The sequence below is a fragment of the Paroedura picta genome, chromosome 4, assembly GCF_049243985.1.
Source record: "Paroedura picta isolate Pp20150507F chromosome 4, Ppicta_v3.0, whole genome shotgun sequence".
NCBI classification, from domain to species: domain Eukaryota; kingdom Metazoa; phylum Chordata; class Lepidosauria; order Squamata; family Gekkonidae; genus Paroedura; species Paroedura picta.
Genome location: NC_135372.1, coordinates 40,942,058 through 40,968,840, shown reverse-complemented (window position 1 = coordinate 40,968,840; position 26,783 = coordinate 40,942,058). Strand labels below are relative to the sequence as shown.

At 45.9% G+C, this 26,783-nt stretch overlaps 1 protein-coding gene across 3 annotated transcripts in view; it reads left to right on the top strand.

The window, feature by feature from the left end:
* The first annotated feature begins 10,142 nt into the window (after positions 1 to 10,142).
* The window catches only part of RGS8 (regulator of G protein signaling 8), a 63,694-nt gene continuing 47,053 nt past the window's right edge, over positions 10,143 to 26,783 (top strand). Inside the window, exon 1 of one of the 3 annotated variants that reach the window (XM_077332595.1) lies at positions 10,143 to 10,441. In XM_077332595.1, the coding sequence (XP_077188710.1) occupies positions 10,334 to 10,441 (108 nt within the window). In that variant the 5' untranslated portion in view covers positions 10,143 to 10,333. The remainder of the gene's footprint in view (positions 10,442 to 26,783) is intronic. The other 2 variants (XM_077332594.1, XM_077332597.1) reach the window with 2 other exon arrangements.

Genomic DNA, 26,783 nt, shown 5'->3' with positions numbered 1-26,783 from the left:
GGAGCTGTGATGTATAAATATCTAAATTATCAAATTCATTAAGATAATTTAAAGAATGACAAAATTATGAAGGGGCAGTCAAAATCGCTAGCGGTCACCACTGGTTTCCAGAGTAGCAAAGGTGCTACCTCTACCGCTCTTAAAATCTGACTTTGTGCCTTGGATTGCATTCAACGCCATGAGTAACAACTGCACATTTATCATGAAGGAAGCCCTGAAGAGAAAGTCGCATCCAAATAGATTTTATAGCCTTCTGGAAAGAATTGATAGCTGAAGAAAGGAAGCCAGCTGTGACTTTAAAAGAAACAAGTTGGGATGAAAACTTCTCTGACCTTTTCGGGAAGGGAACATAAATGGCTGAACCAACAGGAGCCCAAATCTTTCAAAATTACAGAGAAGTGGCATCCTTCCAAGTAAATATTCTCAAAGGGCCCTTGACAGACTTCCGAGTATATTTTCCCCGAAGGCAGAGTAAAAAAAAAGGCGTTGTGCCCAGGAGACAGTTCCTGGAAGAAACTTAGCACTGGGGAAATTTTTTTTAATCAAAAGGTAATCTTCCACGAAAACATTTATCACAAGTGGCAGCCCTTACTACATGAAATCAGGTTTTCCGTTTTAAAGCTGGCCAGCTTTCTTGACAACTGCAGATAATTTGCTTATTCTGTAAACTGTGAAATATTGATGATTCCTTGAATTCCTTGCCCTTGCCAAGTGCTTCTCATCTTGCTTGCTTTCCACTGAATTCTCTCCCCTCTTTTTTGGGGAGCGGTGCTTCTCAAAACTGAATCATTAAAAATATGTCTCCAGCTGAAACTTAAGTAATGCCTCATGAACGGGCCCTGGTTCTATTGGTGTAACAACAGAATGAGCTTCTTGTGGCATAAGTATTCATAAGCTTGCAAATCCGTTATTTTCAACAAGCGGGTCCATTCAGAAGTCGTCATCGTAGTAGTAGTACTGGTAGAAGAAGAAGAATTGGTTCTTCTATGCCGCTTTTCTCCACCCGAAGGAATCTCAAAGTGGCTTACAGTCACCTTCCCTTTCCTCTCCCCACAACAGACACCCTGTGAGGGAAGTGAGGCTTGAGAGAGCCCTGATATCACTGCTCAGTCAGAACAGCTTTATCAGTGTTGTGGCGAGCCCAAGGTCACCCAGCTGGCTGCAATGTCAGGGAGTGCGGAATCAAACTAATCAGGTGCAGCTCACCTGATTAGAAGTCCACACTCCTAACCACTACACCAAACTGGTTTGCATAAACACTGGTATGACTGCCAGTTACCTACCGTTACTTTTTCTACATTACAGAACTTAAGATAATCACCTCTATGGATGAGTTCCCAAAAGCATCTAATTAATAGCGCCTGTATGCTCTCCTAACTGATCTGACTCTCATCTTAAATCCTTTAGTTTTATATTAATCATTTTTTTCTCAGATTCAGTTTATTAGTCAGCCATTGGCCATTTCAAGTAAAGTGACTGTTATATACAAAATCAGTTAAAATTAAAACATAAAACTTATAAGATCATGAGGAGTTTAAAAGCTGACAGATTGAGTTCCCACATGGTAATACAAAGTTGCACAGATAAAAAGGAATCATAGTGATTAGGGTTTTAGTCCTAATTGCACAATTTGGGCCTACTTTTCCTTGTGGCAAGAACAAACAGTGCGACTCTATTGGTAATGTAGTCATCAATATCTGACAATAGAAAGATCATATATTCAGTTTTTGAGAGGCCTGAGGTGGTAGGGAGTATTCTTTTAATAAACGTGCCTAATTATATTGATCATATAGGCACATACAATTTGCAAGAGCATACAATGCTATAAATTATTGTTATTGTTGTTATTGGAATTTTTAAACTGCTTTTCCCCCAGGTTTCCGTTGTGACCTGTCAACGTAACAGACAGACGGTTGGGGAGAGAATGCATGAACTGTAAATATCATGGATTTTCTGCTTTCATGAAAACAGAGAAAAGAAATAAACCAGTCTTAGCCTTTTGATTTAGGAGACACAAGATAAAGTATTTCACCCAGTGGGTCAGTAAGAAGTAAACCTGCTCCTAGTTTCTAACGTTCCAGCTCAGTAGTCATAACTTTAACCCCACTATGCCAGTCTCTGGGGCAGAGTTTGCATTTACTTTGTTTATTCCATTGTCAATCCTGTTGAATACAGATCGATTTGAACTCGGGTCTTCCTCTCCCCCCCCTCACCATTGAAACAGAAAAGTGTTTTGCACGTGGTTAGGGTAGTTCAGGAGGGGGAGTGAAGCACAGCCTCTTTCTTTTCTTGAAGGGGGGGGAAGGATTGAAGAAGGCAGAGGAGGGAGACAAAAAAAAGACAGACAGAAGTTGAGAGAAATTAGAGGCTTCTCCTTTAAGGCAAGCTTGTCACATGAGCAGCTTTGGCCAATCAGGGGTTCTCCACCGCGGAGGAGCGCCCATATTCAAAACAGCCTGCTTTCTTAATCCAAATCTTAAAATATTGAGGGTTAAAAACACTCTAAGATATCGCACAATAAAGGTAAGGTCACTCCGGATCAAAACTGCTTGTTGCAAAAGGAAAATTTAAATCGCCCAAAATCAAAACGGAAATCACATTCTGTGTAGACGGCAGGGACTGAATCAACCTGGGATTGGAATAAAAGCTCCGTGCAGTTTACACTCATTTCCAGATTGCTAAAATTTCTCCCTTGGAGAAAATGGATGCTTTGGAGGGTGGAATCTATGGAATTATGCCCTACTGAATCCTTGTCCTCCCCAGGATCCCTTCTCCAAATCTCCAGGGATTTAAAACCTAGAGCTGGTAACCTTACCCCCCCCCACACCCCTCTCCAGTGGCCAGGAGAGACCTGAACCTCACAAGGGGCAACTGTTCAGACCATCACCCTAACCAAATGAGTTTAACTAAACTATAGTTTCACATGATGTCTGAACTGAAAATTAAATGGGCTATCATGTAGAGCAGTGGTCCCCAACCCCTAGTCCTGGGACCAGTACCGATCCATTGATCAGTCGGTACCGGGCCGCAGCTCCACCTCATCCTCTTCCCCAGCTGCTGCCTCAAGGGCTGCCCTGCGACTGTGCTGCAGGCTCACCTTTGGTGCTCTCCGGCGCGCCACAATGGCTGGGGCTCCCCCTTGGCATGGCACTGCACAGCTGCTGCTGGCAGCGCCCCCCAGCAGATAGCGGGAACTCAAGGGTGCCAGCGGGAAAGCAAGTGGAGCAGAGGCTCAGGTGGTGGCAGTGACATCCCTCGGGCAAAAGACTCCCCCCCCCCCCGCCGCAGTAAAATTGTCAAGCGTTGACTGGTCCCTGGTGATAAAAAGGTTGGGGACCACTGGAAGATTCTTCCTGATTGTTCTCAGCTGATGGGGAAAATGCACATGCTTCTTTGAGAGTTAGTGAGGCATGCCTCCAATTTTAATCCAGGGGGGGGGAAGTGTCTGGCAAACAGTGTTCTACCACCAGGAAGCTAGAAGTTCACAATGACTGGGTCTGGGAGATGCAGGTTCGGATCAATATTCCCTCCAATTCCGCCCCCCTCCTTCTGAGCACAACTGTTCACATCCTGAGCAGAATGCAACTACTGTAATCTTAAAAATTGGCATTGGGCAAGACCCTGCGTGGCTCCAGATTGCTGCTGAGCAGGGCTTCCTTTATTAATGAGCAGCCACTCACAAGTACAGCTTAGAGGAGGAGTCTCAAAGCAGCTTACACTCACCTTTCCTTTCCTCTCCCCACAACAGACACCCTGTGAGGCAGGTGAGTCTGAGAGAGCCCTGATATTACTGAAGAAGAGTTGGTTCTTATATGCTGCTTTTCTCTGCACAAAGGAGTCTCAAAGCAGCTTACATTTGCCTTCCCTTTCCCCTCCCCACAACAGACACCCTGTGAGATAAAGGAGTCTGAGAGAGCCCGGATATAACTGAAGAAGAAGAGTTGGTTCTTATATGCCGCTTTTCTCTACCCAAAGGAGTCTCAAAGTGGCTTACAGTCGCCTTCCCTTTCCTTTCCCCACAACAGACACCCTATGAGGTTGGTGAGGCTGAGAGAGCCCTGATACCACTGCTTGGTCAGAACAGCTTTATCAGTGCTGTGAGGAACCCAAGGTCACCCAGCTGGCTGCATGTGGAGGAGGAGTGGGGAATCAACCCGGCTCCACTCTCCTAACCACTACACCAAGCTGGGGGTGCTGGTTCAAATTCCCACTCTGCCATGGAAACTCACTGGGGGACCTTGGGCTAGACATATACTCTCAGCCCAACCAACCCTAGAGGGTTGTTGTGAGGATAAAAAGGAGGAGTTAAGATTGAGATAAGCCACTTTGGGGTCCTCAATGTGGAGAAAAGTGGGAGTCTAAAGGAACTAAATTAAAATGCTTTATTTCCAAACAGAGAGCAGCATGCATTCCTCTCAACTAATTGCATCCTCATTCTTTAACAAAGTTAAAATACACTAGTATGTAAAACACCCCACCACACAAATGCGTTTTTTAGATTTCTCTCTTTGCAATCCGTAGCTTTTCCTGCGACTTTTCACAGTTACATAAACATCCTGACTCTCCCTTTTTAAAAACTGTTCCTGTATTAATGTCTTGCTCTAAATTTATACCTTCATGCACACACAAGCTGACAAACTGACATTTTTGCTGTCACACAAAGAAGTGTCTTTTGGCAAACAGAAGCAATTTTTGAGCTGTGATAGACAGAGCTGAGCATGTGACCATTAGGGCATGTGCTAAAACACACCTAGAAGATCCTTACAGAGTACTCTCCTTTGCCAGAGTATGTGCACAAATTGAACACTGTGTATGAGAAGATTTCTCTGGCCTCCCATCTACAGATGTATTGGAATGATAATTTTGTTACTAGCTGATGGGGATTTATTGATCTTCCTGAAGGAGACATGGATTCTTGAGGCCTGTCTGTTTTGAACACCATAATTTCCTTTAGCTTTGGCTTGGGAAATTTGTAAGTTGTGCCTGCAGATAGGGTTGCCAGATCTGGGTTGGGAAATACCTGGAGACTTTGGGGGAGAAGTCAGAAGTAGATGGGATTTGGAGCTGAGAGGGACCTTAGTGGAGTATAATGCTATAGAGTCCACCCTTCCAAGCAGCCATTTTCTCCAGGGGAGCTGATCTCTGTCAAGACATAAACCACTTTCGGTCTCCATTGAGGATAAAAAGGCAGGGTATAAATGAATTAAATAAATGGACATAGCAAGAGCAACTATAAGAGCTATAATGGGAAATGTCAGGAAATACATGCATCATTTTATCATATGTAGTGGGCTCATCAAAAATAAAGGAATTATTGGATTAGGATTCATAATGAGGTGCTAAAGATATTGAAAATTAAATTTGTATTAGATTTAAAATGTATGTTATTAAATATAGTACCAAATAACATTAGAATGTGAACTTGTTAGGTATATGATAACTAGATGCATCAAGATGAAAAAAAGGAAACAACCAGATCTTGTGGACGGGTCAAACAAAATGGCTGAATATGTGACGATGCCAAAATTTACATATCTGGTGCACAACAGACTAACATCAGACTTCAGAAGAAAATAGACTAGACTATATGGACTATATCAAACAGTAAAATGTGATGGAAAGGAATAGCTGAGTTTTTTATTTTAAAACAGTAGCTTAATATTTTTAAGAAATAAGAGTTCTGTAATATGCAATGTATTACTTTTAAATAAAATTTATTTATTAAAAAAAATAATGCACTGTATCACCTCCCTTGCTACTATAATGTCCTCAACCTTTGTAACCTCCTTTCATTCTTTATGGCATTGTTCTCTTATTCTGTTCTACTAGACTGTTTCTGCATTGGAGGCTCTGCACTAGGCTGCAGGCTAGAGTTTGAGCTGAGGCAGATTGCCCCACCTCTTCCTGCTCCCACACGGGGAACATTTGGCCCGGTGCACCTCGTCCACCTTGGATTTCTGCTCCCACATGGGAGCCAGGGCAGCGAAGTTCCCAATGCAGAAAAGGTACTACTGTACTGTTATTGGAAGATTTTGCCATCTGACTGAATTGTTTTTCACATTTTGTATTCTCCCTTGATCACCTCTCTCCCCCCCCCCCCAAAGTGTCCTAAATGTAATTCTTTTAAAAACAACTCTGGGTTATCCTTATCCATGGTTCCTCTATATATTTGTGAAACAGCCTGAGGGGTGGAACTGTCTAGGGTGTCTGAGTTGGAATAGGGCCCCTACAGCTCCCACCCTCCCTCCCTGGATGCTAGCTACGCTCCTCTCAGACGCGCCAGAGACAGAGAGAGACACACAGAGCTCTGCCAGACTGAACATGAGCCCTCATTCCCTCCTATCACTCCTGCTGCAAGGGAGGCAGAGAGAGACAGAGAGAGCTGCCCCAAGCTGCTGACCAGCCCTGCTTCCCCCCTAATTACCTGCTATGGCTCCTGCTGCAACGGAGAGAGTGACACACACACACAGAGCCAGCCCTGCTGTGACGGAGGGAGGGAGAGAGAGACAGAGAGAGCTGCCCCAAATTGCACACCAGCCTTCCTTCCCTCCTACAAACCAGCCCTGATTACCTGCTATGCTTCCTGCTGCAAGGCACACTGAGAGACACGCATCAGCGAGAGGGAGAGAAAGAAACCCAGAGAGAGATCTGCACTCCTGGTGTCCCCTGGGTCCTAGCGCCCATTGCATACCTGGTTGCAATGGGCTTTCTTGCCAGTAACATTATAATACTACTCTGCAAGACTGCTTTTTAAAACTTAGAAACAGCATTGTAACCGTTTTTTTAAAAAGGCAGATTATTTTGAAGAGAGGGAAGGAGGGGGTGGAAAGAAGGGGGCAGGGAGGATGGCAATGCCCAAATGACTCAAAAAGGTAGGTGTGGCGAAAAACCCAAATGTACACATTCCCACACTGAACAGCCCCAAATTAGACCCCATTAGACCCTACTTGAAAAGATGAAATTGGGTTTTCTGGGCATTTCTTTGCTGCAGGGCAATTCAGGTCTGCACTTGAAGAAATGAACTTCAGTGTGGTAACAGGTGAAAAAGTCAACCCTTTTAAAATGGAATTCCAAAGGCTATCGCTAGTGAGAAACAGTCTCAGTGAGAAAAACAGACTATAAATGAAGTTAATAGTAATAACATACCATTGGAAAACAGCCCTATCCACCATATACCATTACATTCAAAAATTAGTGCATTTAGGATTGTGGGGGCACATTCCCACCTGGAAAATACCTTGCAAATAGGAATACTTTGGGTTGGTTCATGACCAAAACGTCAAGTGGGCACGTGGCCCAACCAAGCTATTCTCCACAGTCTCACTGTAAATGTGAGATGTGCAAAAAACCAAATATATTAAATATAAATATTCCTGTAATATAGAATCAAGGTTGAATTCAGGACAAGAACATTTAATATATAATAATCATCTCCAAACATAATTCTAAATTATGAACAATTATAGATGCGGACAGGGTGCTGTGATGACACTTCCAGGCAATCAGCTTTCTCACCATGTTTCTGTCTATTCCTAATTTGCTGCAAATTAAAATAAAATTTCAACTGAGCCCTAGGAACATAACATGCAAGGCCATTGTGCCGTCTAGTCAGGAACAGGCAAACCTTGTGTGCTCTGTAGTTCTCCGTAAACAAAGCAATTTCCCGCATTTGCAGGCATTATCTTTAAATAAAGGATCTGACAGACACCTGAATTTCCCATCTTCTCAGCACAGAGATGAAATGAAGGATACAGCTACTGAAAAGGAACTGGACTGATTGAACTGGGTCCCTGCACACATAGTAATTTCTTTTTTTCTGAAGCTATAATTCCCAGCATGTTATCTATTTGACCCTCCAGCTCCCTCCTAAAACCAGCCAGCCAAGAAAGGAGCTGCTGCAGTCTGGATCTGTTACACCACTAAGACTTTCTGCATTTCCCATGATCAGTATAACATATTTGCAGGGGTGGTCAAACTGTGGCTCTCCAGATGTCAATGGACTACAGTTACCATGAGCCCCTGCCAGCATAATGCTGGCAGGGGCTCATGGTAATTGTAGTCCATGGACATGTGGAGAGCCACAGTTTGACCACCCCTGCCATATTGGAAGGTGAGTGTCAGAGGGTGCAGTCCTGAGTCACACGTTTCTAAAGGCCATTGACGACAGTGGGCTTAAACAGGTATTATTTTTCTGTTTAGGATTACGTTATTAGTTCAGCTTGTTGCTGAACTGCCCCCCTCTCCACTCTGAATTTCATCATTGCTCTCTCACAGGTTGAGAAATCCTTGTTGTTTGCATAATGTTCTAGCAGTGCTAAGAATACTTTCCTGTGAGTAAGCCCCATTTAATAGACCTGCTTAGGACAGCTCTCTAAAAGACGTGTTTCTCCACAAAAAGTTATTTCATGCTGTTAATTGTCCAAGTCAGATGTTTTGTTAACTTCTGAGCTTGACCAATGTTCATGGAAGAAGAAGAGGAAGAAGAACAGAGATTTTTGTACCCTACTCTGTACTACTCGTAGCAGTCTCAGTGTGGCTTACCATTGTCTACCCTTCCTTTGCCCACAACAGACACCCTGTGAGGTAGGTAAGGCTGAGAGAGCTCTGAGAGATCTGTGACTGCCCCTAGGTCACCCAGCTGGTGGCATGTGGAGGAGAAGGGGGGAATCAAACCCGGCTCTCCAGATTAAAGGCTTAACCATTATACCATGCTGGCTCTACAACTACAACTGATCTCTAAACTTCAGCTATCAGTTCCCCTGAAGGAGATGACAGCTCAAGGGGCAGACTGCATGGTATTCCACAGAGTGTTCAAGAGAAATGTAACTCCTATGGGGATATCACATTCCCACTTGGCTCCCTCCTACCCCTAAACTTGGTCCCCCCTGGATATTAGGATTGCCAACGTCCAGGTGGTGAAACAAACCTGCCAAGAGCTGGCTTTTGCTGAGAGTGGCAGGCAATAAACCCTAACAACAACAACAACAACAACAACAACAACAACAACAACAACAACAACAACACAAGTAGGCCAAACGAAGTGAGTTAAAAAATGGGGGGGACGTACGTTTGGAGCTAGTAGAAAATCAAAATATTGTTTAATGTGAATCTTAATCAAATGCCTATGTTCTTTGCCAAAAGAAACGCCCTAAATTTATGGAAGTACATGTAACACAGAAGTCCAAAAATATAACATTCACTGCCCTAAAAGAAAAAAGGAGAAAAGAAAGAAAAAAGATTACTATGAAGAGGCTCCTACATGGTAAAAATAATAGTCCTGAAGAAGACTCTAACAAGTTGAAGGTACCGTAATCATTACCATAATCACTGTTATATTTTTGGACTTCTGTGTTCCATGTTTAATTGCTTCGTTGGCAAAGGACATAGACATTTGATTAAGATTCACAGTAGTGACCACATGAAACAATATTTTGATTTTCTACTAGCCTCAAATGTCCCCCCCCCCCATTTTCAGTGGCCAAATGGCAACAGAGATCAGTTCACCTCAGAGAAAATGGCCGCTTTGGAAGGCAGAATCTGTGGCGTTATCCGTCGTAAGAGCCCCTCCCCTTCTCTAACTCCGCCCACCTCAGGCCCCATCCCCTGTCTCCTGGTTTTTCCCCAACACAGAGTTGGCAACCCTGCAGGGCCTCACCTCTAAACCCCCCCCCCCCCAGTCAGAATTGGCGGCCTTATGATGCAGGCCTAATTCACTCCTCTGTATTTCCAAGGAGGAACAGAGTGTAACAAACCCCTCCCTTTGCACTCTTAAAAGATAATTCGGCCGTGCAAAGAGGATTCAGAGGAATCCAACCACTTCTGTTGACTCACAGGTCCTTGGCTTTTTCTGGCAGAGGTTAACCAGAACACACAATGCACACACCAGCCAGCCAGCCGAGAGGTGTTGCCCTCCCAACCTTGCTCCTGTTCTCTTAAGCCAACGATTCCCAATGGGCCCGACCCTCCTCCCCCTTTCCTTCCCCTCATTGCTCATGAAACAACCGAATTTGAAAGGGAGCGCCTGAGGCAGAAGCCAGGCTGCTGGAATAATGTGAGCAGGCTGGAATAATGAGAGCGAGACAGGCTGAGCTATCCTGCCCCGGCTTCTGTGCATTTCAATTCTCCACACACACATCTGAGGGAAAAACCTCACTCTTTCTTCTCTCCCTCCCTCCCTCCCTCCCCCCTTCCTCTCCCTTTCGCTCCCCCCTCGCTCCCTCCCTCCCTTTCTACCAGCTCTTCATGAACCTCAGAAGCCAGCTTGAGCAGCATGTCAGCGCACCTCTTCTAGACCGATCACTGTGGCCAGGCCGGCGACCTCTCGAGCTCTCCAATGTACCAGGAGGCTGCCGACTCCGTCCTTCAGGGCCTCGGGGGGCCATGCCCTTCTGGCACCTGCCCAGCCGAGACAGCTGCTGCTGTGTGGACACCTAAAAGACAGGTAAGCGTGTGTGTGTGTGTGAGTGTGTATAGGTGCATGTGTATGGCTATGGCAAGAAAGCACCCGGCAGTGTCGTCGTCGTGGCAGGGCTGTAGGCCTCTCAGTTCCCAGAGCAGATGCAATCCCCTCCGGAGTGGCTTTGGGGTTTTCGCCTGGCCTGTTCTATGGGGCGCAGTGAGGCATCGTGAGCGGGCAGGAAGAGGGGGTCCATTGTCCTCCTGCAACTCTCTCCCCTGTTTGCACCACTGAGGAATTTTACTCTCTGCATGCTAATTGGGCAGTGTAGCCACAGGGAGAGAAAGGAGCGGTCCGCTTTGCACCCATCATGCCTCTTCTTTAGGGCCCAGTCCCCCTGCCTCTTGCAGAAGTGTTTGCTGCCGGAGTCAGCGTGATGTAGTAGTTAAAGAGCAATGGCTTCTAATCTGGGGAGCCGGGTTTGATTCCACAGCTCCTCCACATGCAGCCAGCTGGGTGACCTTGGGCCAGTCATAGTTCTCTCTGAGCTGTTCTCGCAGAGCAGTTCTCTTAGCGCACTCACAGCCCCATCTCCCTCAAGGTGTCTGTTGCGGGGAGAGGACGGGAAAGGGGTTTGTAAGCTGCTTTGGGACTCCTTTGGGTAGTGAAAAGCTGGGTATAAAAAAAAAAACAGCTTGTCTTCCTGTTGCAAGATCTGCTGTACACTTTTCCACAAAGGAAGCCGGTGTTGTCTGCAGGCTCACTTTCCCCGTACTTAGAGCTTCTTTTAAGATTTCTGTTGGAAGAAGGTCACTTGCGGCTTGTTTGTTTTTCCAACTGGCTTTCTGGCTGTTCCATACTGTTGGGATAAACAGCAGGGCTTAGCACCGTCGTGAACTTTTGTGTGTGTGTGTGTTTAATAGAATGGAAAGGCGGCAAAGGATGGGAGCTTGCAAATCATAAAGGGAAGGGATGAGGCTGATGGGAAATGGCTTTATTTGGCCAAACAGACTGAGGTTTTATCGTGCTGGCTGTCAGGCAGCTGGTAGATACGGTGTGCACATACCTGGGTGCAACAAGCAAGAAAAGCACAGATTCAGGAGTGAAGCAGAGACTGTCCCCAAGGAACCACTGCCTTCTCCTGAATCCTTTGCCAACCTCACACAAAGGGAGTGTTGGCTATCCACTTACAGCTGACTTATGGAGACTCTGTGAGGTTTTCAAGGCAAGAGATGTTCAGAGGAGGTTTGCCATTGCCTGCCTCTGGGTATCAACCCTGGACTTAGGTGGGCTCCCATCCAAATACTGACCAAGGACAACCCTGCTTAGCTTTCCAGAGCTTATGAGGCCAACCTTAGGACAGCTGATTTTTTTCATAATGTTCCTGTGCTTTTAACAGGTATGCAAGAAGCAGTGGGTAGAGTTTCCCCATCACTTTTCTGTGCATCCTGGGAAAACTCTGCTTATCTGCTGAATTGCTGCTTGAAACTTGGCTGCCAAAAGAACCATGGGGAGGGGGGGAGGGGGGAGCTAGCAAATAAGTTCTGTAAACAAAAGGGCTAGAAACTTACTTTGTTTGAAAAGGAGAGCTAGACATTCAGAGGAGCTAGTGGACTGGGGCAATATTTTAGCAATATCATTGTGCTATAGCAAAACAGCGATTGCTGGTTGGTTTGTTTTTTAAAAGCACTCCTGTGGTTTTTTGTCAGGCAAAAAGGTGACTGTGAGGGTTTACCGGAAAGAAAATAGCATTAATATAGGTGAAGCCTTTGGAAATGTTCTCCTTCCCATGTTAGAAAGAGGCTTTCTAACACACTTGTACTGCATGAGTCCAGAATAATTGGAACAGATTAAATCTGAGAAAGAATTTCCAAGGATGGGGAATGTGTGAAACGCGGACGATCAGAGGTTGACATTGTGTGGATACTCAAGGCAAAAAATATATATATCCTGATACAATTTGGAAGTCAAGGTGGAGGAAAACCTCCAAATGGCTGCAGTCTTAGCTTACCATGGGCCGGAAGCTGGTATTTGCAGACTTTTATTTTCCCCATTTCCCACAACACCCAAATAGTCGTCAGAATGGACCCAAAATTCCAGATACCAGAAGAAAGATTTCAGAAGGTCAGCAGCAAATACCATTCTATATAACAGTTTTGTCCAAGTGGATGGAGACAGAATTCAGGATCTGGAGTCTTAAGTGGTGGGAGAGGAAGACCCAGGTTCAAATGTGAATTCATCCTCAGCCCTCATCTGCATTCCTTTGTCCTCATTTCTCCAGATGCATGTGTAATGGATTTCACATGGTTTTTATAACTAGAAACCTGGAGGAGCGGGGAGGGGAATCCCTTCTCTGACTTTGGCTATTAAATGGCTTTAGAATATCATTTTCACATGCCTCTGAAGACATGACTCACAAAAGGTGACTCTGGAATAAACCTGGACATTAGTCTTAAAGATGCAGCTTCTCTTTCATTCTGCTACAACAGACCGACAACAAAAGGTTAACCAAAGGATTTGCTACAACCCTTTTGGAATGATGACATTCACTAAAACCAAAGAAAAGGGCTCAGATTTTAGCATTTTTATTTGACCTTGCTCCACACCACTGCTGCTCCCTGGTTTGGGGGTCAGCCTGAGGTGGGGAATTCACTAAAAAAAAAACACCCTTTATATAAATGCTATTATTGTTATCTTAATACTGCCAGATACTCTCTAGCACTCTCTGACCTTGAGAGCCAGGGATAGCCCTATCTTGTCAGATCTCGGAAGCTAAGCAGGGTCAGCCCTGGCTGGTATCTGGATGGGAGGCTTCCAAGGAATACTGGGGGCAATACATGGAGGCCGGCAGTGGCAAAACTCCTCCAAATGTCTCTTGCCTTGAAAAACCCTATGGGGTTGCCATTAGTAAGCTGTAGCTCAGCCACATTTTCCACCACCACCACTCTTTATGGCAGGGGTAGTCAAACTGCGGCCCTCCAGATGTCCATGGACTACAATTCCCACGAGCCCCTGCCAGGGGCTAATGGGAATTGTAGTCCATGGACATCTGGAGGGCCGCAGTTTGACTACCCCTGCTTTGTGGGCTGCCTTAAAGGCTGTAGAAATGACTCTCAATTATGGGACCATTAATCTAGAAAAGTGACTAGCTCGCCCCTCTGCCTATCGGCCCTCCTGCCAACGCAGACTAGCATAAATCATTTGTGACACATCAGCAACTTGGGCAATAATAATAACAATAATAGTCCTTCCCTGCTTAGCTGGAGGCAATCTTTACTTAGTACAGATGAGTAACTGAATGGCTATTTACGAGCCTGAGCTCAGTGTCTGCATAATCCCTGGTGAAATAAATGGGAAAAACAGCAGGGTGGCCCTGTTTGGTGGACAATACGTCATTATTCAAATGGTCCCTTTTTGCAATAAGGGCAGCCTGGTACCTGGACGAGGCCTGGCGACTGTGCCCACTGGATCATCAGGTCAAACGGAGAACAGGTTTGGGTTGGAATCAGGGGACAATGTCCTACAGCTTTGTCAGGGTTAAGGGCAAAATCCAGTGGTTTGGGGCAACTCTAAGCATAGAAGCCAGTGCATATCCTTAAAAACGGCTAGAATAAATAGCCCAGAGGGTAAAAACCAGCCGTGTCCCTTAAAATTCTGGCAATGCTGGCCACAATGATAACTAAACTCCCCTCTCTAAATAATCTGGGGTTTTTTTTCAGCATGAAAAGGATTGTAGCTGGCTGATTTCAAACAGCATCACGGCTTAATGCTCTTCAGTTCTTCTGCCACACAGCCCCCAATTTAAGCTCTTTCAGCTGTTTCTCAACAAGCTCCCTTTTCCCCCCTAAGGAGTTTGCATTTAAGACACTGATGTATTGACAGCAGCCACAACAACAAGGAGGCTGGAAGCTGCCGGGAGTAGCTAATATTGTGCGGAATAGCTCAACTTCAGGCTCAGGAATTACCCAACACGGTCTCTGTTCTGTGCACACTGGATCGTCGGCAGGCGTACACATTGATTCGTTTATCTCTGTGAAGTCTAGCCGCCGTCCTTGCAGGAGGTGCTCCGGAACGGCAACCGGCAAAGCAAAAATATGCTAAACTGAAGGAAACAAGACTCCATGTTTAGCATTTGAATGTGAGATTTGTCCGCACTGCTCCTGCTGCCTGGTGTGGGGCTGGGAAGATGGTCGTCAGGGGCTGAAGGAGCAGACTTTGCCCATCAGGATGTCTCACAGAGGCAATGTGATCTGTACTGCTGCAGCACTCCCAGAGCAGATTCCAGTGGCCTATTTCACTATGGACAGAGAAAGAGTTAGCTGCAGTGTTTTTGCTTGGGAATGGAAGGGTCTGAGGCTCAGGGGCAGGGCGTCTCTTTTTCTCTGCAGAAAGTGCCAGGTTCAATCTCTGGTGTCTCTGGGTAGCATGTGGTACAAAGAGGCTCCGTTTGAGACCCCAGAGAGGCACCACCAGTCAGAGTAGACAATTCCATTTATTATTTATTGATCGTATGGCATGTGGGATATGTTAGCCAGGAGACTCTAGGATTGTCTGCCAGGCAAGAGACATTCGGAGATGGTTTGTCACTGCCTACCCCCATGTCATGGCCCTGGTATTTCTTGGCGGTCACCCTTCCAAGTGCTAGCCGGGGTAACCCTGCTTAGCTTCCGAGATGTTACGGGATTGGGCTTGCCTGAGCTCTCCAGGGCCCATTCCGCACACATAGGAGAATGCACTTTCAATGTGCTTTGGCAGCTGGGTTTTCCTGTGCAGAACAAGAAAATCTACTTCCAAAGTGCATTGAAAGTGCATTATCTATTGTGTGCAGAACAGGCTGGTCAGGCAGTGGGCAATGCTGACCTTAACAGACCAGCGGTCAGACTTAGTTCAAAGCAGTATCATGTGTTCATGGGCTCATCTGTACAACGGGCTCTCTTGCCAGCAAGAGAAATGGTTTACTGGCCATGTAGGGCAAGATAACAGTGATGCGTGGGGAGAGAGCCAAGCCCGTCTTTAATGGTGTCTGTCAGGAGGTGGTAGTGAAGACAGGGGGAGGCTCACTCCAGAATCTTACATGGTCCATGCCACTAACAAGAGATGAGGCCGTTAGCGAGGATCTGTGAGGCCTGGCCGAGCTGGAAACTATATTCTTTTACTGGAATGTGTGTGAGTGGGGGGGAATGGCACCCCTGTACCCACATGTGAGAGCTATCAGCTTCCCCCTTACTGCAACCTTGTCAGACTGTCCTCAAAGCTCTCAGAGGTCACAATGGCCAAGTTTGACTTGTTAGAGATGTCATCCTTAGGATGTTATAGAGCACTACAGAAGTGCAAGACTTGGAATGCAAGTATGGATCCCTTAAAAGCTTCAGAGAGTGGACTATGATGGATCCTTCTACTCCACTGTATAAATACTCAGTATGGTTTTGTCCTTGGCTGGGACAGTTGGTCAGCTGCAGAGCTATCCAGTGTCCTGCAGGTAGCACACCAGGCTTGATGCTGTAAGATCTCTGCTCCACTCAACAGGCTCCTAGCTAAGAGGGAATACATATGTTCCAGGCAAGCAGCTAATTTTCTTGGAGAGGATGTCTGTAGTGATGGACCAGGATAGTAGTGCTCCTCTCCCAGCAGCCAACCAACAAGTTTTCCCAAAGGCACTGATAACTCCATACCCTCAAGAGACAATACATAGCCCAGACAGTGTCAGCTGTGGCTCCTATACCACTGAGGGGAAGGCAGAAGAGGAGTCAGACAAAGGTATATGCAACTGCAGAAGCAACTATTGTAGCTGCTTAGATTAATGAAGCTTTTAGATAGGTTTGGGAGTATCTCTTTAGGGAGGTACAAGTTGCTATAGCAGGACAAGCCCGTCTCATTTTGGCTTCTTGCCTTTCATTCATTCATTCATTCATTCATTCATTCATTCATTCATTCATATACCACCCTCCCCGGGGGCTCAGGGCGGTTTACATAAGAACAAACAACAGTACATAAAACAATCTATAAACATGTGAATAACTTTACAATAATAACGAATGGTTGTAACCGTATAACAATGTAACAGTATACATAATATAGACAATACAACAATGCAACAATACAAACAGGTCCAGAGTGTGTTGGTGGACTTCTGAGGGGGTGAAGGGGGGGAGCAGGGGCCTTTCAGTCATTGTTGATTGTGTCTAGTCTCAACCAAATGCCTGGCGGAAGAGCTCCTTTTTGCAGGCCCTGCGGAACTGTTTAAGCTCCGTCAGGGCCCTGATCTCCTCCGGGAGCTCGTTCCACCAGGATAGTCTATGCAAGCCTGATCTCAGAAGCTAAGCAGGGCCAGCCATGGTCAGTATTTGGATGGGACACCTCCAAGGAACACTAGGTCATGACAGGGAGGCAGGCAATAGCAAACTATCTATAATAATATTTGACCCATTGATGCCAGCATGCCTGTGAATATCAAGGAAGCCAAGGCTGGATAAATGCAGAGGAAATCAAATTGGTGATCCCCGCATGTTCTTTGGTTTCCCTGTAATTTGAAAATTACCTTCAGCTATGAATTTTTATGATTTATGCTTCTGATGGGTTATCAGGTCACAGGAAATTACTTTAAAACAATAATGGAAAGAGATTTTTAAAATTTTGGATGGCATTCAAGTTTAATATCAAAATGACTGTTTTATTAAAAGCTATGATATGAAATAGCGGCCAGGCTCACAAAGCGTGCTGGGGAGGGGAAGTCTAAAAGTGTTGGGGGCTTTTTGAGAAGGCATTCTTCATAAATCTCCTGCCTTAAAAAAAGTTTTCTAAAAATTAGCCAATTTGAAATATTTCTCTTTATGGTCCATCTAATTACACTTGCTGCAGCGGTTATGTGAATGCATGAATGATATTTTCGTTTCTGACTTAGTGGGATCTTTGACCCAGGAGAACATTGGCCCAGATTAGTTCTCGGGATTCCTTGTGAGGAAGTAAACCTATGTTTGACAACCAAACCAGATGTTTGCTCAGAATTCTATGGGCATTTCCGCACATCTAAAAAAATAGTGTTATGCCAGAGTAATGGCGTAGCACTAAAAATAATTGCGCCTCCAGTCATTCCTCACCTTCTTCTTGTCTCGCTTTTGTCTGCTGCTTTCTCACGCTTCTTGCCCTCCACATGCCTGCTTGAAATGGCGGAAGAGAGCAACGTGCTTTACAAGGACTCTCTTCTGCCTGTCAAACAAGCCAGGCAACCGATCCCCTTTCTCAACATTTTTAAGGGCCCACAATGCCCGCTGATTTCTTTTTAAAATTCAAAACTTCTTCATTGAAACGCCTTCACATAGTACAACGTAATGTGAAATGCCAAAAATGTAGCATCTTCAAAAGGTAAGCGTTACGCTATATTAATGGTGTGCATAATGGCCCATGTTTGGAGCCCTCATCAGGCCTGTGAGGACCAGATTTGGATCCAACCATGGGAAATGGGGATTATGCTCCCCCACTCCGCCCATCTGACCCTTGACTGTACCACTTCAGGCTGAATGACTGAGTGCTCCTCCATTTTGAAAGGTTTTCTGCACAAAGAAAACTAAATAACAAGGGAGAGAGTTCTGGTCTTGCCTTTCCCCAAACATACTAATTTTCAGTGTGGAAGGTGTCAGGATGGGCAGGTCATAGTTAAATGTGCCAGCTCATAGAATCATAGAATCATAGAATAATGGAATGGACCTCCTGGGTCATCTAGTCCAACCCCCTGCACTATGCAGGACACTCACAATGCTATCACTCATCCACTGTAACCTGCCACCCTCTTGAACCTTCACAGAATCAGCCTCTCCGTCATCTAGCTCCACAACCCAAATCTCCAGGTGTTTCCCCACCCAGAGATGGCAACCCTACTCAACTCAATGGGAGCTTGTCTTGCTTCTCCTTCATCAGAGTCCAGCCACTTCTGGTCCTCCCTCCCATGCTTCTTCTCAGCTCTGGCTTTGCTGGCATTCTTCCTTCCAGGCTCTCTGAGCCTTGTAGCTGTTACCTCCTCAGTGCTATCACTGCTGGATGGATGCCCAGTTTCCTGGCATGTGTTTCTGCTCTTGAAATGAGGATGTATTATACAGAGGGCTTAGGGAGGCTTCCTACCCAACGATAATAACTCTCCAATTACAAAAATATAAAAACTAGGACATAGAAACAAGAAGAAGAAGAAGAAGAAGAAGAGTTGGTTCTTATATGCCGCTTTTCCCTACCCGAAGGAGGCTCAAAGCGGCTTACAGTCGCCTTCCCATTCCTCTCCCCACAACAGACACCCTGTGGGGTGGGTGAGGCTGAGAGAGCCCTGATATCACTGCTCGGTCAGAACAGTTTTATCAGTGCCGTGGCGAGCCCAAGGTCACCCAGCTGGCTGCATGTGGGGGAGTGCAGAATCGAACCTAGCATGCCAGATTAGAAGTCTGCACTCCTAACCACTACACCAAACTGGCTCTAGATGGCAGATGGCAGATTAATGTAAAAGCATATCCCGACCTCATGAGCAGCTGAAACAGTATGGGCTGGGATCCCGGAGATGCAAAGCTACACATAAGAAAATGGAATAATTCAGGGTGGATCTACCAGTGGATCCAGGCCAGTCTAATATCTAAGCCTGGAACCAGGGGAGGGGGGGACGTAATCACACTCCCCAGTATTCCATGCACCCAGCCTCAGCCAAACGCTTGGTGGAACAGCTCCGTCTTGCAGGCCCTGCAGAACCCAGAGAGTTCCGATAGGGCCTGGAGGTCATCTGGGAGCTCGTTCCACCAGGTGGGGCCAGGACTGAAAAGGCCCTGGCCCTGGTCAAGCCAGGTGTGCTTCCCAGGGCTCCGGGATCTTCAGCAGATTCATACCCGCAGAGTGAAGTGACCTGCAGGGGGCATAGGGAGGCAAGAGGTCCCTTAGTTAAGAAGGCTGGGAATATAGAAAACAAAGAATGTGTGTGCCTGGAGCAAGGACATTTCCTACCTCTTTAAGTCCATCCTGAGTTTTCTGCACCACTTTTTTTTTAAGCTACTGTGAAAAGGAGGGAGAATCCCGAAGAAGTGAACCCTATTCCTCTTCATCCAACAAGAGTTCAGCAAGAAGGCAGAGTGGAACCTTGCTATATCTTTTTACGCAGCTTTGAGAAAGGAAATGTACAAAAAGCCATTATGCTTCTTTCGTCCTGCGCTTGAGATAAAAGAGGGGTCAGCGATTGGCATACATAAGGCCAGGAACACTGTGTTCCGAGCCAGGAAATATTGAGTCCTTTCTCTTCAATAATGTTCAATTACTGCCAAAACAGCTGTTTAAAGCGGTGACATGCTGCTTCTCAAAGCTACTTGACAATATATATAATTAAGCAAAGACAAAATTAGTTGACACTGACAATGCCACGCAGACCTGTTTCAAGGCCCTTCGTCGGTCAGAAACAAAGCAGGTGAGACTCTTATTTCAGCTGGATAGAAGGAAAATGGATGCTGCTTAAGGAATGTCTTTATGTAGCAAAAGCAGATCTGACTTGGAGGGTTAGGTTAGCAAAAGCTGTTCAATCACACCTCCACTGTCTTTACAACTTTTGCCAGCCTCAGAACAGGCAAAACTGATAAACCAACCCCACCAAGACTAATTTAGGAGTGGGAGGAGGAGGAATGCAGATCTTCAAGGTTACATGGAAAGAAAACAACAGCAGTCTATCTAACTCATCTTTCTAGTCCTGACCTACTCTAGCCTGTTTTGCTGTTTTTTTCTGACCTTAAGAACAAAGAAAGGGAAGTTTCCCCCAAAGCTCCACCCCTTGTGTACCTGCTGAGTAGCATGTACCTAGCCAACAGTAAATCTTAAGGTCACCTCTTTAAGGATAAAACCTCCCCTTCGTTGAAAGGAAGAATCTGCTCTACACCTAATTGATGCTATGCTAGACTTGCTAACTTGCTTACAGAAACTTCAGCTTAACCTTTTTGTGACTGAAGGGATGATACTCAAAACCCAACAGGAACTGACCTCAGTAATATGCAGAAGCATTGTCATTCTGGGAGATCTCCAGGCCCCATTGGTCAATCTGCTTGTGAGGAGTCTCAGAAGGTACAGCTCAAGCCATTAATTAGTGTCTGGGTGCTCTAATTCTCTGGTTACCCAAGGAGGACTGGCTAATCATCACTCTAGAGTCTTAATCAAAATCCCTTGCAGACAACTGAAGTAACCCATAGTGAAGGGCTCCAAGGATTCTTCTATCTCTGGGGCCAACCACTGATTTCCAAGGACATGGATTTGCCGTAGTCCTGTGTAACTGAAGACTTCATAATGCCTGCAGCTCCTTTGTAAGGAGCCTTCCAGCTATGGGCTGGTCTTCAAGCAATCTATGCCTTCCTGCTTCAGACAACCTCCGTGCTCATCCCAGTGCTATCCATGTAGTCTCCCTTTGCTGCAATGTCACATGTGGTTTCGTCAGTAAACGGCATTGTTTCCTGTCCATTGAAAAGGATGGAGTTGCGTCCTGCACACCTTGCAGCTACTATGCCTCACCAATGTATAGATCTGATAATCTTACATTAATTGGTTGTATGCACATAGGACTGCTAAGAGCTTTGTCCCACCCCTCTCCATACTCTCCCCTCCCCAGGAAGAATGTCCAAATCTCCAAGAACTTCCCAAGTCAGAGCTGACAACTCTATCTGCACACAACTGGGTGGTAAGGCACTGGAGAAATTTGGAGGTTCAGGATCTCAGCTGCACCTTGCCAAGCTGTCTGCAAGGAAGTTGCTTAACAATGTAAAGGGAGTTGTGGGATGGCTAAATCAACACTGGTGGCCCAAGTCAGCATTGGGGCAAGTCAGATAGGCCTTGTTTAATTTCAAAGAGTAAGTAATCAAAGAACTGGCTATTAGCTGTGACATTTGCAAAGTTTTTTGTGCAGATAAATCTCTCAAATCTGCTTGAACTTGGTGGCCTTTTATTCAGTGGATCCAGTAGCACAGATGTCTGGTGCGCAGTCTGGCCCAGTTTCGGATCAATTCATTTTAATTAGGCCAGTGGGTGTTGACGGAATCATGGGTGTTGTTCCTAAGCAGAGGCTCAGAATGGAGACTGCTCTGTTGAATGGTTTAGGCAGTGAAATTTAGAGCTGGGTGCCATCAGTGTATTGATGACACTCAATCCCAAAACTACGGACACTAAGCACCTAAGGGCCTCCCATAAAGATTAAACACAAAGAAGGCAACTCTGAATCCTATGTTGCTCAGTGGGACAGATTTCACAGTTCCGATGCCATCTGTCCTAGCAGTCTTCTCATGCAGCCAGTAAGGATCCATATGGGCACAGAATCCCTAATGTAGTGGTTCTAAACCTTCTTAATGCCGTAACCCTTCGATACAGTTCCTCATGTTGTGGTGACCCCCAACCATAAAACTATGCAAGTGTTCTTTCACAGAAATTAAACCCCAAAGGAATATCCACTGTTCATGATTGTATATAAATTGGCTATAAATTGTATATAAATTGGCAGTCACCTTCAGGAAGAGTGGCAACAGTGGCGGCGCCCCCCACCCCAGGCTAAGCCGCTTGCCCTGCCGCGACCCCTGTGGAAGGGTTGTTCAACCCCCAAAGGGGTCCCGACCACCAGGTTGAAAACCACTGCTCTAATGCCAACCCTTCCTTCCAACTGCCTGAACACAACTTCAGGATACACAATCCAGTGCCTAAAAGCAATGGACTGAAGTTGAATTCTGGCAAGACCTTACTATGCTACTGGGGGGAAAAACGGTGGAGTCTGCTATGAAAAAATGCCTTTTCCCATCTTTACACTGATGCAGACTAGAGTTACTCTGTGGTGAGGCTATTTCTACAGTGTCCACATGGAATCTGAAGACAGTCCAGAAACTTCACTAAGATCAAAGTACAGCAGTACACCTACTGGTTGTATAATTCAGGGGTAGTCAACCTGTGGTCCTCCAGATGTTCATGGACTACAATTCCCATGAGCTCCCTGCCAGCATTTGGAGGACCACAGGTTGACTACCCCTGGTATAATGCATATATTACACCAGTGTTGTAAACCCTTTGTTGGCCGTCCATCACTTTGCAAAGCGGAGTCCTTCAGGCAAAGCATTTTTATCAAGCATTAGTGAAGCCAAGTTTGTAAGGATCTGTGTTGTGAGTTTAAGTGGTTTGCATTTGCTTTTACAATGGTTGATTTTAGCTTGTAATCTCCTTTGGGTCCCTTTAGGAAGGCAGAAGAGAAGCAAACTAAAAAAACAAATGGACTATCCGCTCATAAGAAACAGTTTTATGTGTATTCAGCCACAGTAAATAGTACCCAAACATTAACTTTTGGATGCAAAATGTTACAGTATGGCAGGACGTGGGCAACCAGATAGGCCCTGAGATCTGAATCTGTGCTGAATCAGATTGTTTTGACAATCCACCCAAGCTACCAATTATCATGGGCGGACTGATTAGTAATTTGTGAATGGAAAGGAAACCAAACAGACAACCAGTTTAGCTTGGATTCAAAGCTTGCTGGGGACCTGGTAACTTGCTGTCAGGGACTCAAAGAGTTGATCTCTCTTGCCCCGGAGGGACGGACCAGAACCAATGGGATGAAATTAATTCAAAAGAAATTCCGTCTAAACATCCGGAAGAAGTTCCTGACAGTTAGAACGGTTTCTCAGTGGAACAGGCTTCTTCGGGAGGGGGTGGGTTCTCCATCTTTGGAAATTTTTAAACAGAGGCTCTGATGGAGAGGCTGATTCTGTGGAGGCTAAAGGGGGTGGCAGGTTACAGTGGATGAGCGATAGGGATGTGAGTGTCCTGCATAGTGCAGGGGGTTGGACTAGATGACCCATGAGATCCCTTCTAACTCTATTATTCTATGATTCTATGAAGGCTTGTATTGTTGAAACCCCACTCCTCCTTCACATGCAGCCAGCTGGGTGACCTTGGGCTCGCCACAGCACTGATGAAGCTGTTCTGACCAGCTGTAATATCAGGGCTTTCTCAGCCTCACCTACTTCACAGGGTGTCTGTTGTGGGGAGAGGAAAGGGAAGGCAATTGTAAGCCGCTTTGAGATTCCTTTGAGTAGAGAAAAGCGGCATATAAGAACCAATTCTTCTTTGTCAGCTCTGACTTGATGACAAAACAAAACAAAAAATATGCTTCTACAAATACTAGTGGAGATGGAGCATTTGAATTAGGACTGCAGTGTGTCTGAGTGTTTAACCCGTGTCTTTCTTTACTGTGAATAGGACCCCTGGAGGGGCTTATGTGCCCTAGGTGTAAACTGCACGGAGCTTTTATTCCAATCCCAGGTCAATTCAGTCCCTGCCATCTACACAGAATGCGATTTCTGTTTTGATTTGGGGTGATTTAAATTTTCCTTCTGCAGCAAGAAGGATTGATCCGGAGTGACCCTGCCTTTATTGTGCCATATCTTAGAGGACTTTTAATGCTCAATATTTCAAGATTCGGATTGAGAAAGCAAGCTGTTTTGAACCTGATGCCCTGATTGGCCAAAGATGTGACAAGCTTGCCTTAAAGGAGAAGCCCCTAATTTCTCTCAACTTCTGTCGGTCTTGGATTTTTTCTCCCTCCTCTGCCTTCTTCGATCCTCTCTCCCCCGCCTCCAAGAAAAGAACGAGGCTCCCGGCTTGGCTCCTAGAATCATAGAATCATAGAGTTGGAAGGGGCCATACAGGCCATCTAGTCCAACCCCCTGCTCAACGCAGGACTAGCCCTAAGCATCCTAAAGCATCCAAGAAAAGTGTGTATCCAACCTTTGCTTGAAGACTTCCAGTGAGGGGGAGCTCACCACCTCCTTAGGCAGCCTATTCCACTGCTGAACTACTCTGACTGTGAAAAACTTTTTCCTGATATCTAGCCTATATCGTTGTACTTGAAGTTTAAACCCATTACTGCGTGTCCTCTCCTCTGCAGCCAGCAGAAACAACATCCTGCCCTCCTCCAAGTGACAACCTTTCAAATACTTAAAGAGGGCTATCATGTCCCCTCTCAACCTCCTTTTCTCCAGGCTGAACATTCCCAAGTCCCTCAACCTATCTTCATAGGGCTTGGTCCCTTGGCCCCAGATCATCCTCGTCGCTCTCCTCTGTACCCTTTCAATTTTATCTATGTCCTTCTTGAAGTGAGGCCTCCAGAACTGCACACAGTACTCCAGGTGTGGTCTGACCAGTGCCGTATACAAGGGGACTATGACATCTTGTGATTTTGATGTGATGCCCCTGTTGATACAGCCCAAAATGGCTGTACCTCTACCGCCCCTTCAAGAAAAGAAAGAAGGAGGCTTGGCTCCCCCCCCCTTCTGAACCATGGGCAGAATACTTTCCTGTTTCAATGGGGAGGGGGGGGGAGAGGAAGACCCGAGTTCAAATCGATCTGAATTCAACAAGATTGAGAATGGAATAAACAAAGTAAGTGCAGACTCTGCCCTAGTAAGAAAACCTCAGGAGCAAACAGCACTTCTAAAGGGTTGATTCACATCACAAACATTCTGCAGGGTGAGAGAGATCTCACCTTCACTCAGGAAAACATCTCAAGCTAAACCACCCTCTGCAGCTGCTATTTATAGAGGTTTAAAGAGACAGAAGATGTCATCACAAATTTGGGATCTAGTTTGGAGTGCCAAACTGCAGGTGGTGCCCAAATAAAGAAGGGTAATGGGCATATTTAACAGGAGCCAAACAGCCTGTGGGTATTTAGCCAAGGCCCCATGTCCATTGCTATGATGTGGTTCATTTATTTTATTTATTTGTTTGTTTGTTTGTTTGTTTATTATTATTTATTTATTTTTTAGATTTATATACCGCCCTCCCCGAAGGCTCAGGGCGGTTTACATTAAACTAATCAACAATACATGAAACAGTCTTCGTTAAAAACCTACAGTAATTAATAACAGTATAACAGTATAACAGTATAACAGTATAACAGTATAACAATATAACAAATAGTATAACGATGCAACATTGCAATACCACAACAGGTCCAGAGCGCTCTGGTGGAGTTCTGGGAGGAAGGGGGGGAGCGGGGGGAGCGGGGGGAGCGGGGGCCCTTTATTCGCTGTTGGTTGTGCCTGGTCTCAACCAAATGCCTGGCGGAAGAGCTCCTTTTTGCAGGCCCTGCGGAACTGTTTAAGCTCCATCAGGGCCCTGATCTCCTCCGGGAGCTCGTTCCACCAGGTGGGGGCCAGGACAGAGAATGCTCTGGCCCTGGTCGAGACCAGGCGGACTTCTTTAGGGCCAGGGACCATTAGCCGGTTGGTGGCAGTGGAGCGCAGAGCTCTTTTGGGGGCATAGGCAGGGAGGCGGTCCCTCAGGTACACTGGGCCCTGACCGCGAATGGCCTTGAAGGTAATTACCAGGACCTTTAGTCTGATCCGGAATTCAACTGGCAACCACTGCAGTTGGTGGAGAATGGGCCGGATGTGGGACCTCCACGGCGTTGCTGTGAGGATCCTGGCCGCTGCATTTTGGACCAGCTGTCGTTTCCGGGTCAAGGCTAAGGGCAGGCCTGCGTAGAGTGAGTTACAGAAGTCCAGTCTAGAGGTGACCGTCACATGGATCACTAGGTGGCTAGGTGTTCCGGGGCCAGGTAGGGCGCTAGTAGTTTGGCTTGACGGAGATGGTAAAATGCCAGCCGCGCTACCTTTGTGATCTGGGCTTCCATTGTAAGGGAAGCATCCAGAATCACGCCTAGGTTCCTGGCGGAGTCAGCCGTAGAGAGCTGTACTCCATCCAGGGCAGGCAGGCGCACTTCCTCGCATGGGCCCTTCCTACCCAGCCACAGGACCTCCGTCTTTGAAGGATTGAGCTTGCCTTATGTGTAGCTGGCCTTTTTTCCCTGCAAGAGCCCAGGGTAATTTCATCGTTCTTCTTTCTCCTCTTTTCTCCTCACAACAACCTTGTGAAGTAGGCTACCCTGAAGCTTGCCAGGCTCAAATCATCAAGCAAGCTTCAGAGCTGGGTAGGGAATTGGAACTGGCTTTCCCAAATGCTAGTTGGGCATCAGCCACTACAACTCCCCTGGCTTTTATTTATTCATTTATAATACTTTCCCCTACAACTGCGTGCTCAAGGTGGTTTATGATACATAGAAGACACAAATAATTTTTAAAAGAGTCTATTAATGATCAGCAGCCTTTCAAAACACAGGAAAGCTTTTCTCCTAGCTAAATGGCCAAGTATTCCCTTCCGCAGTTTTGGAGGGGCGACACAAACGGGTCCCCAAAGTAGATAAGCTGTGTCCCAGTAGACCAGGGGAAATAGAAGCAGCAGAACATGTTCTTCTGTGTTGCCCCTTTTACCAAGATTCTTCTCCCATGCTTATTCTCCTCTCTCTCAGTAGGGGCAGAGGCACCCTGGGTGATCAATCAATCAATTTATATACGGT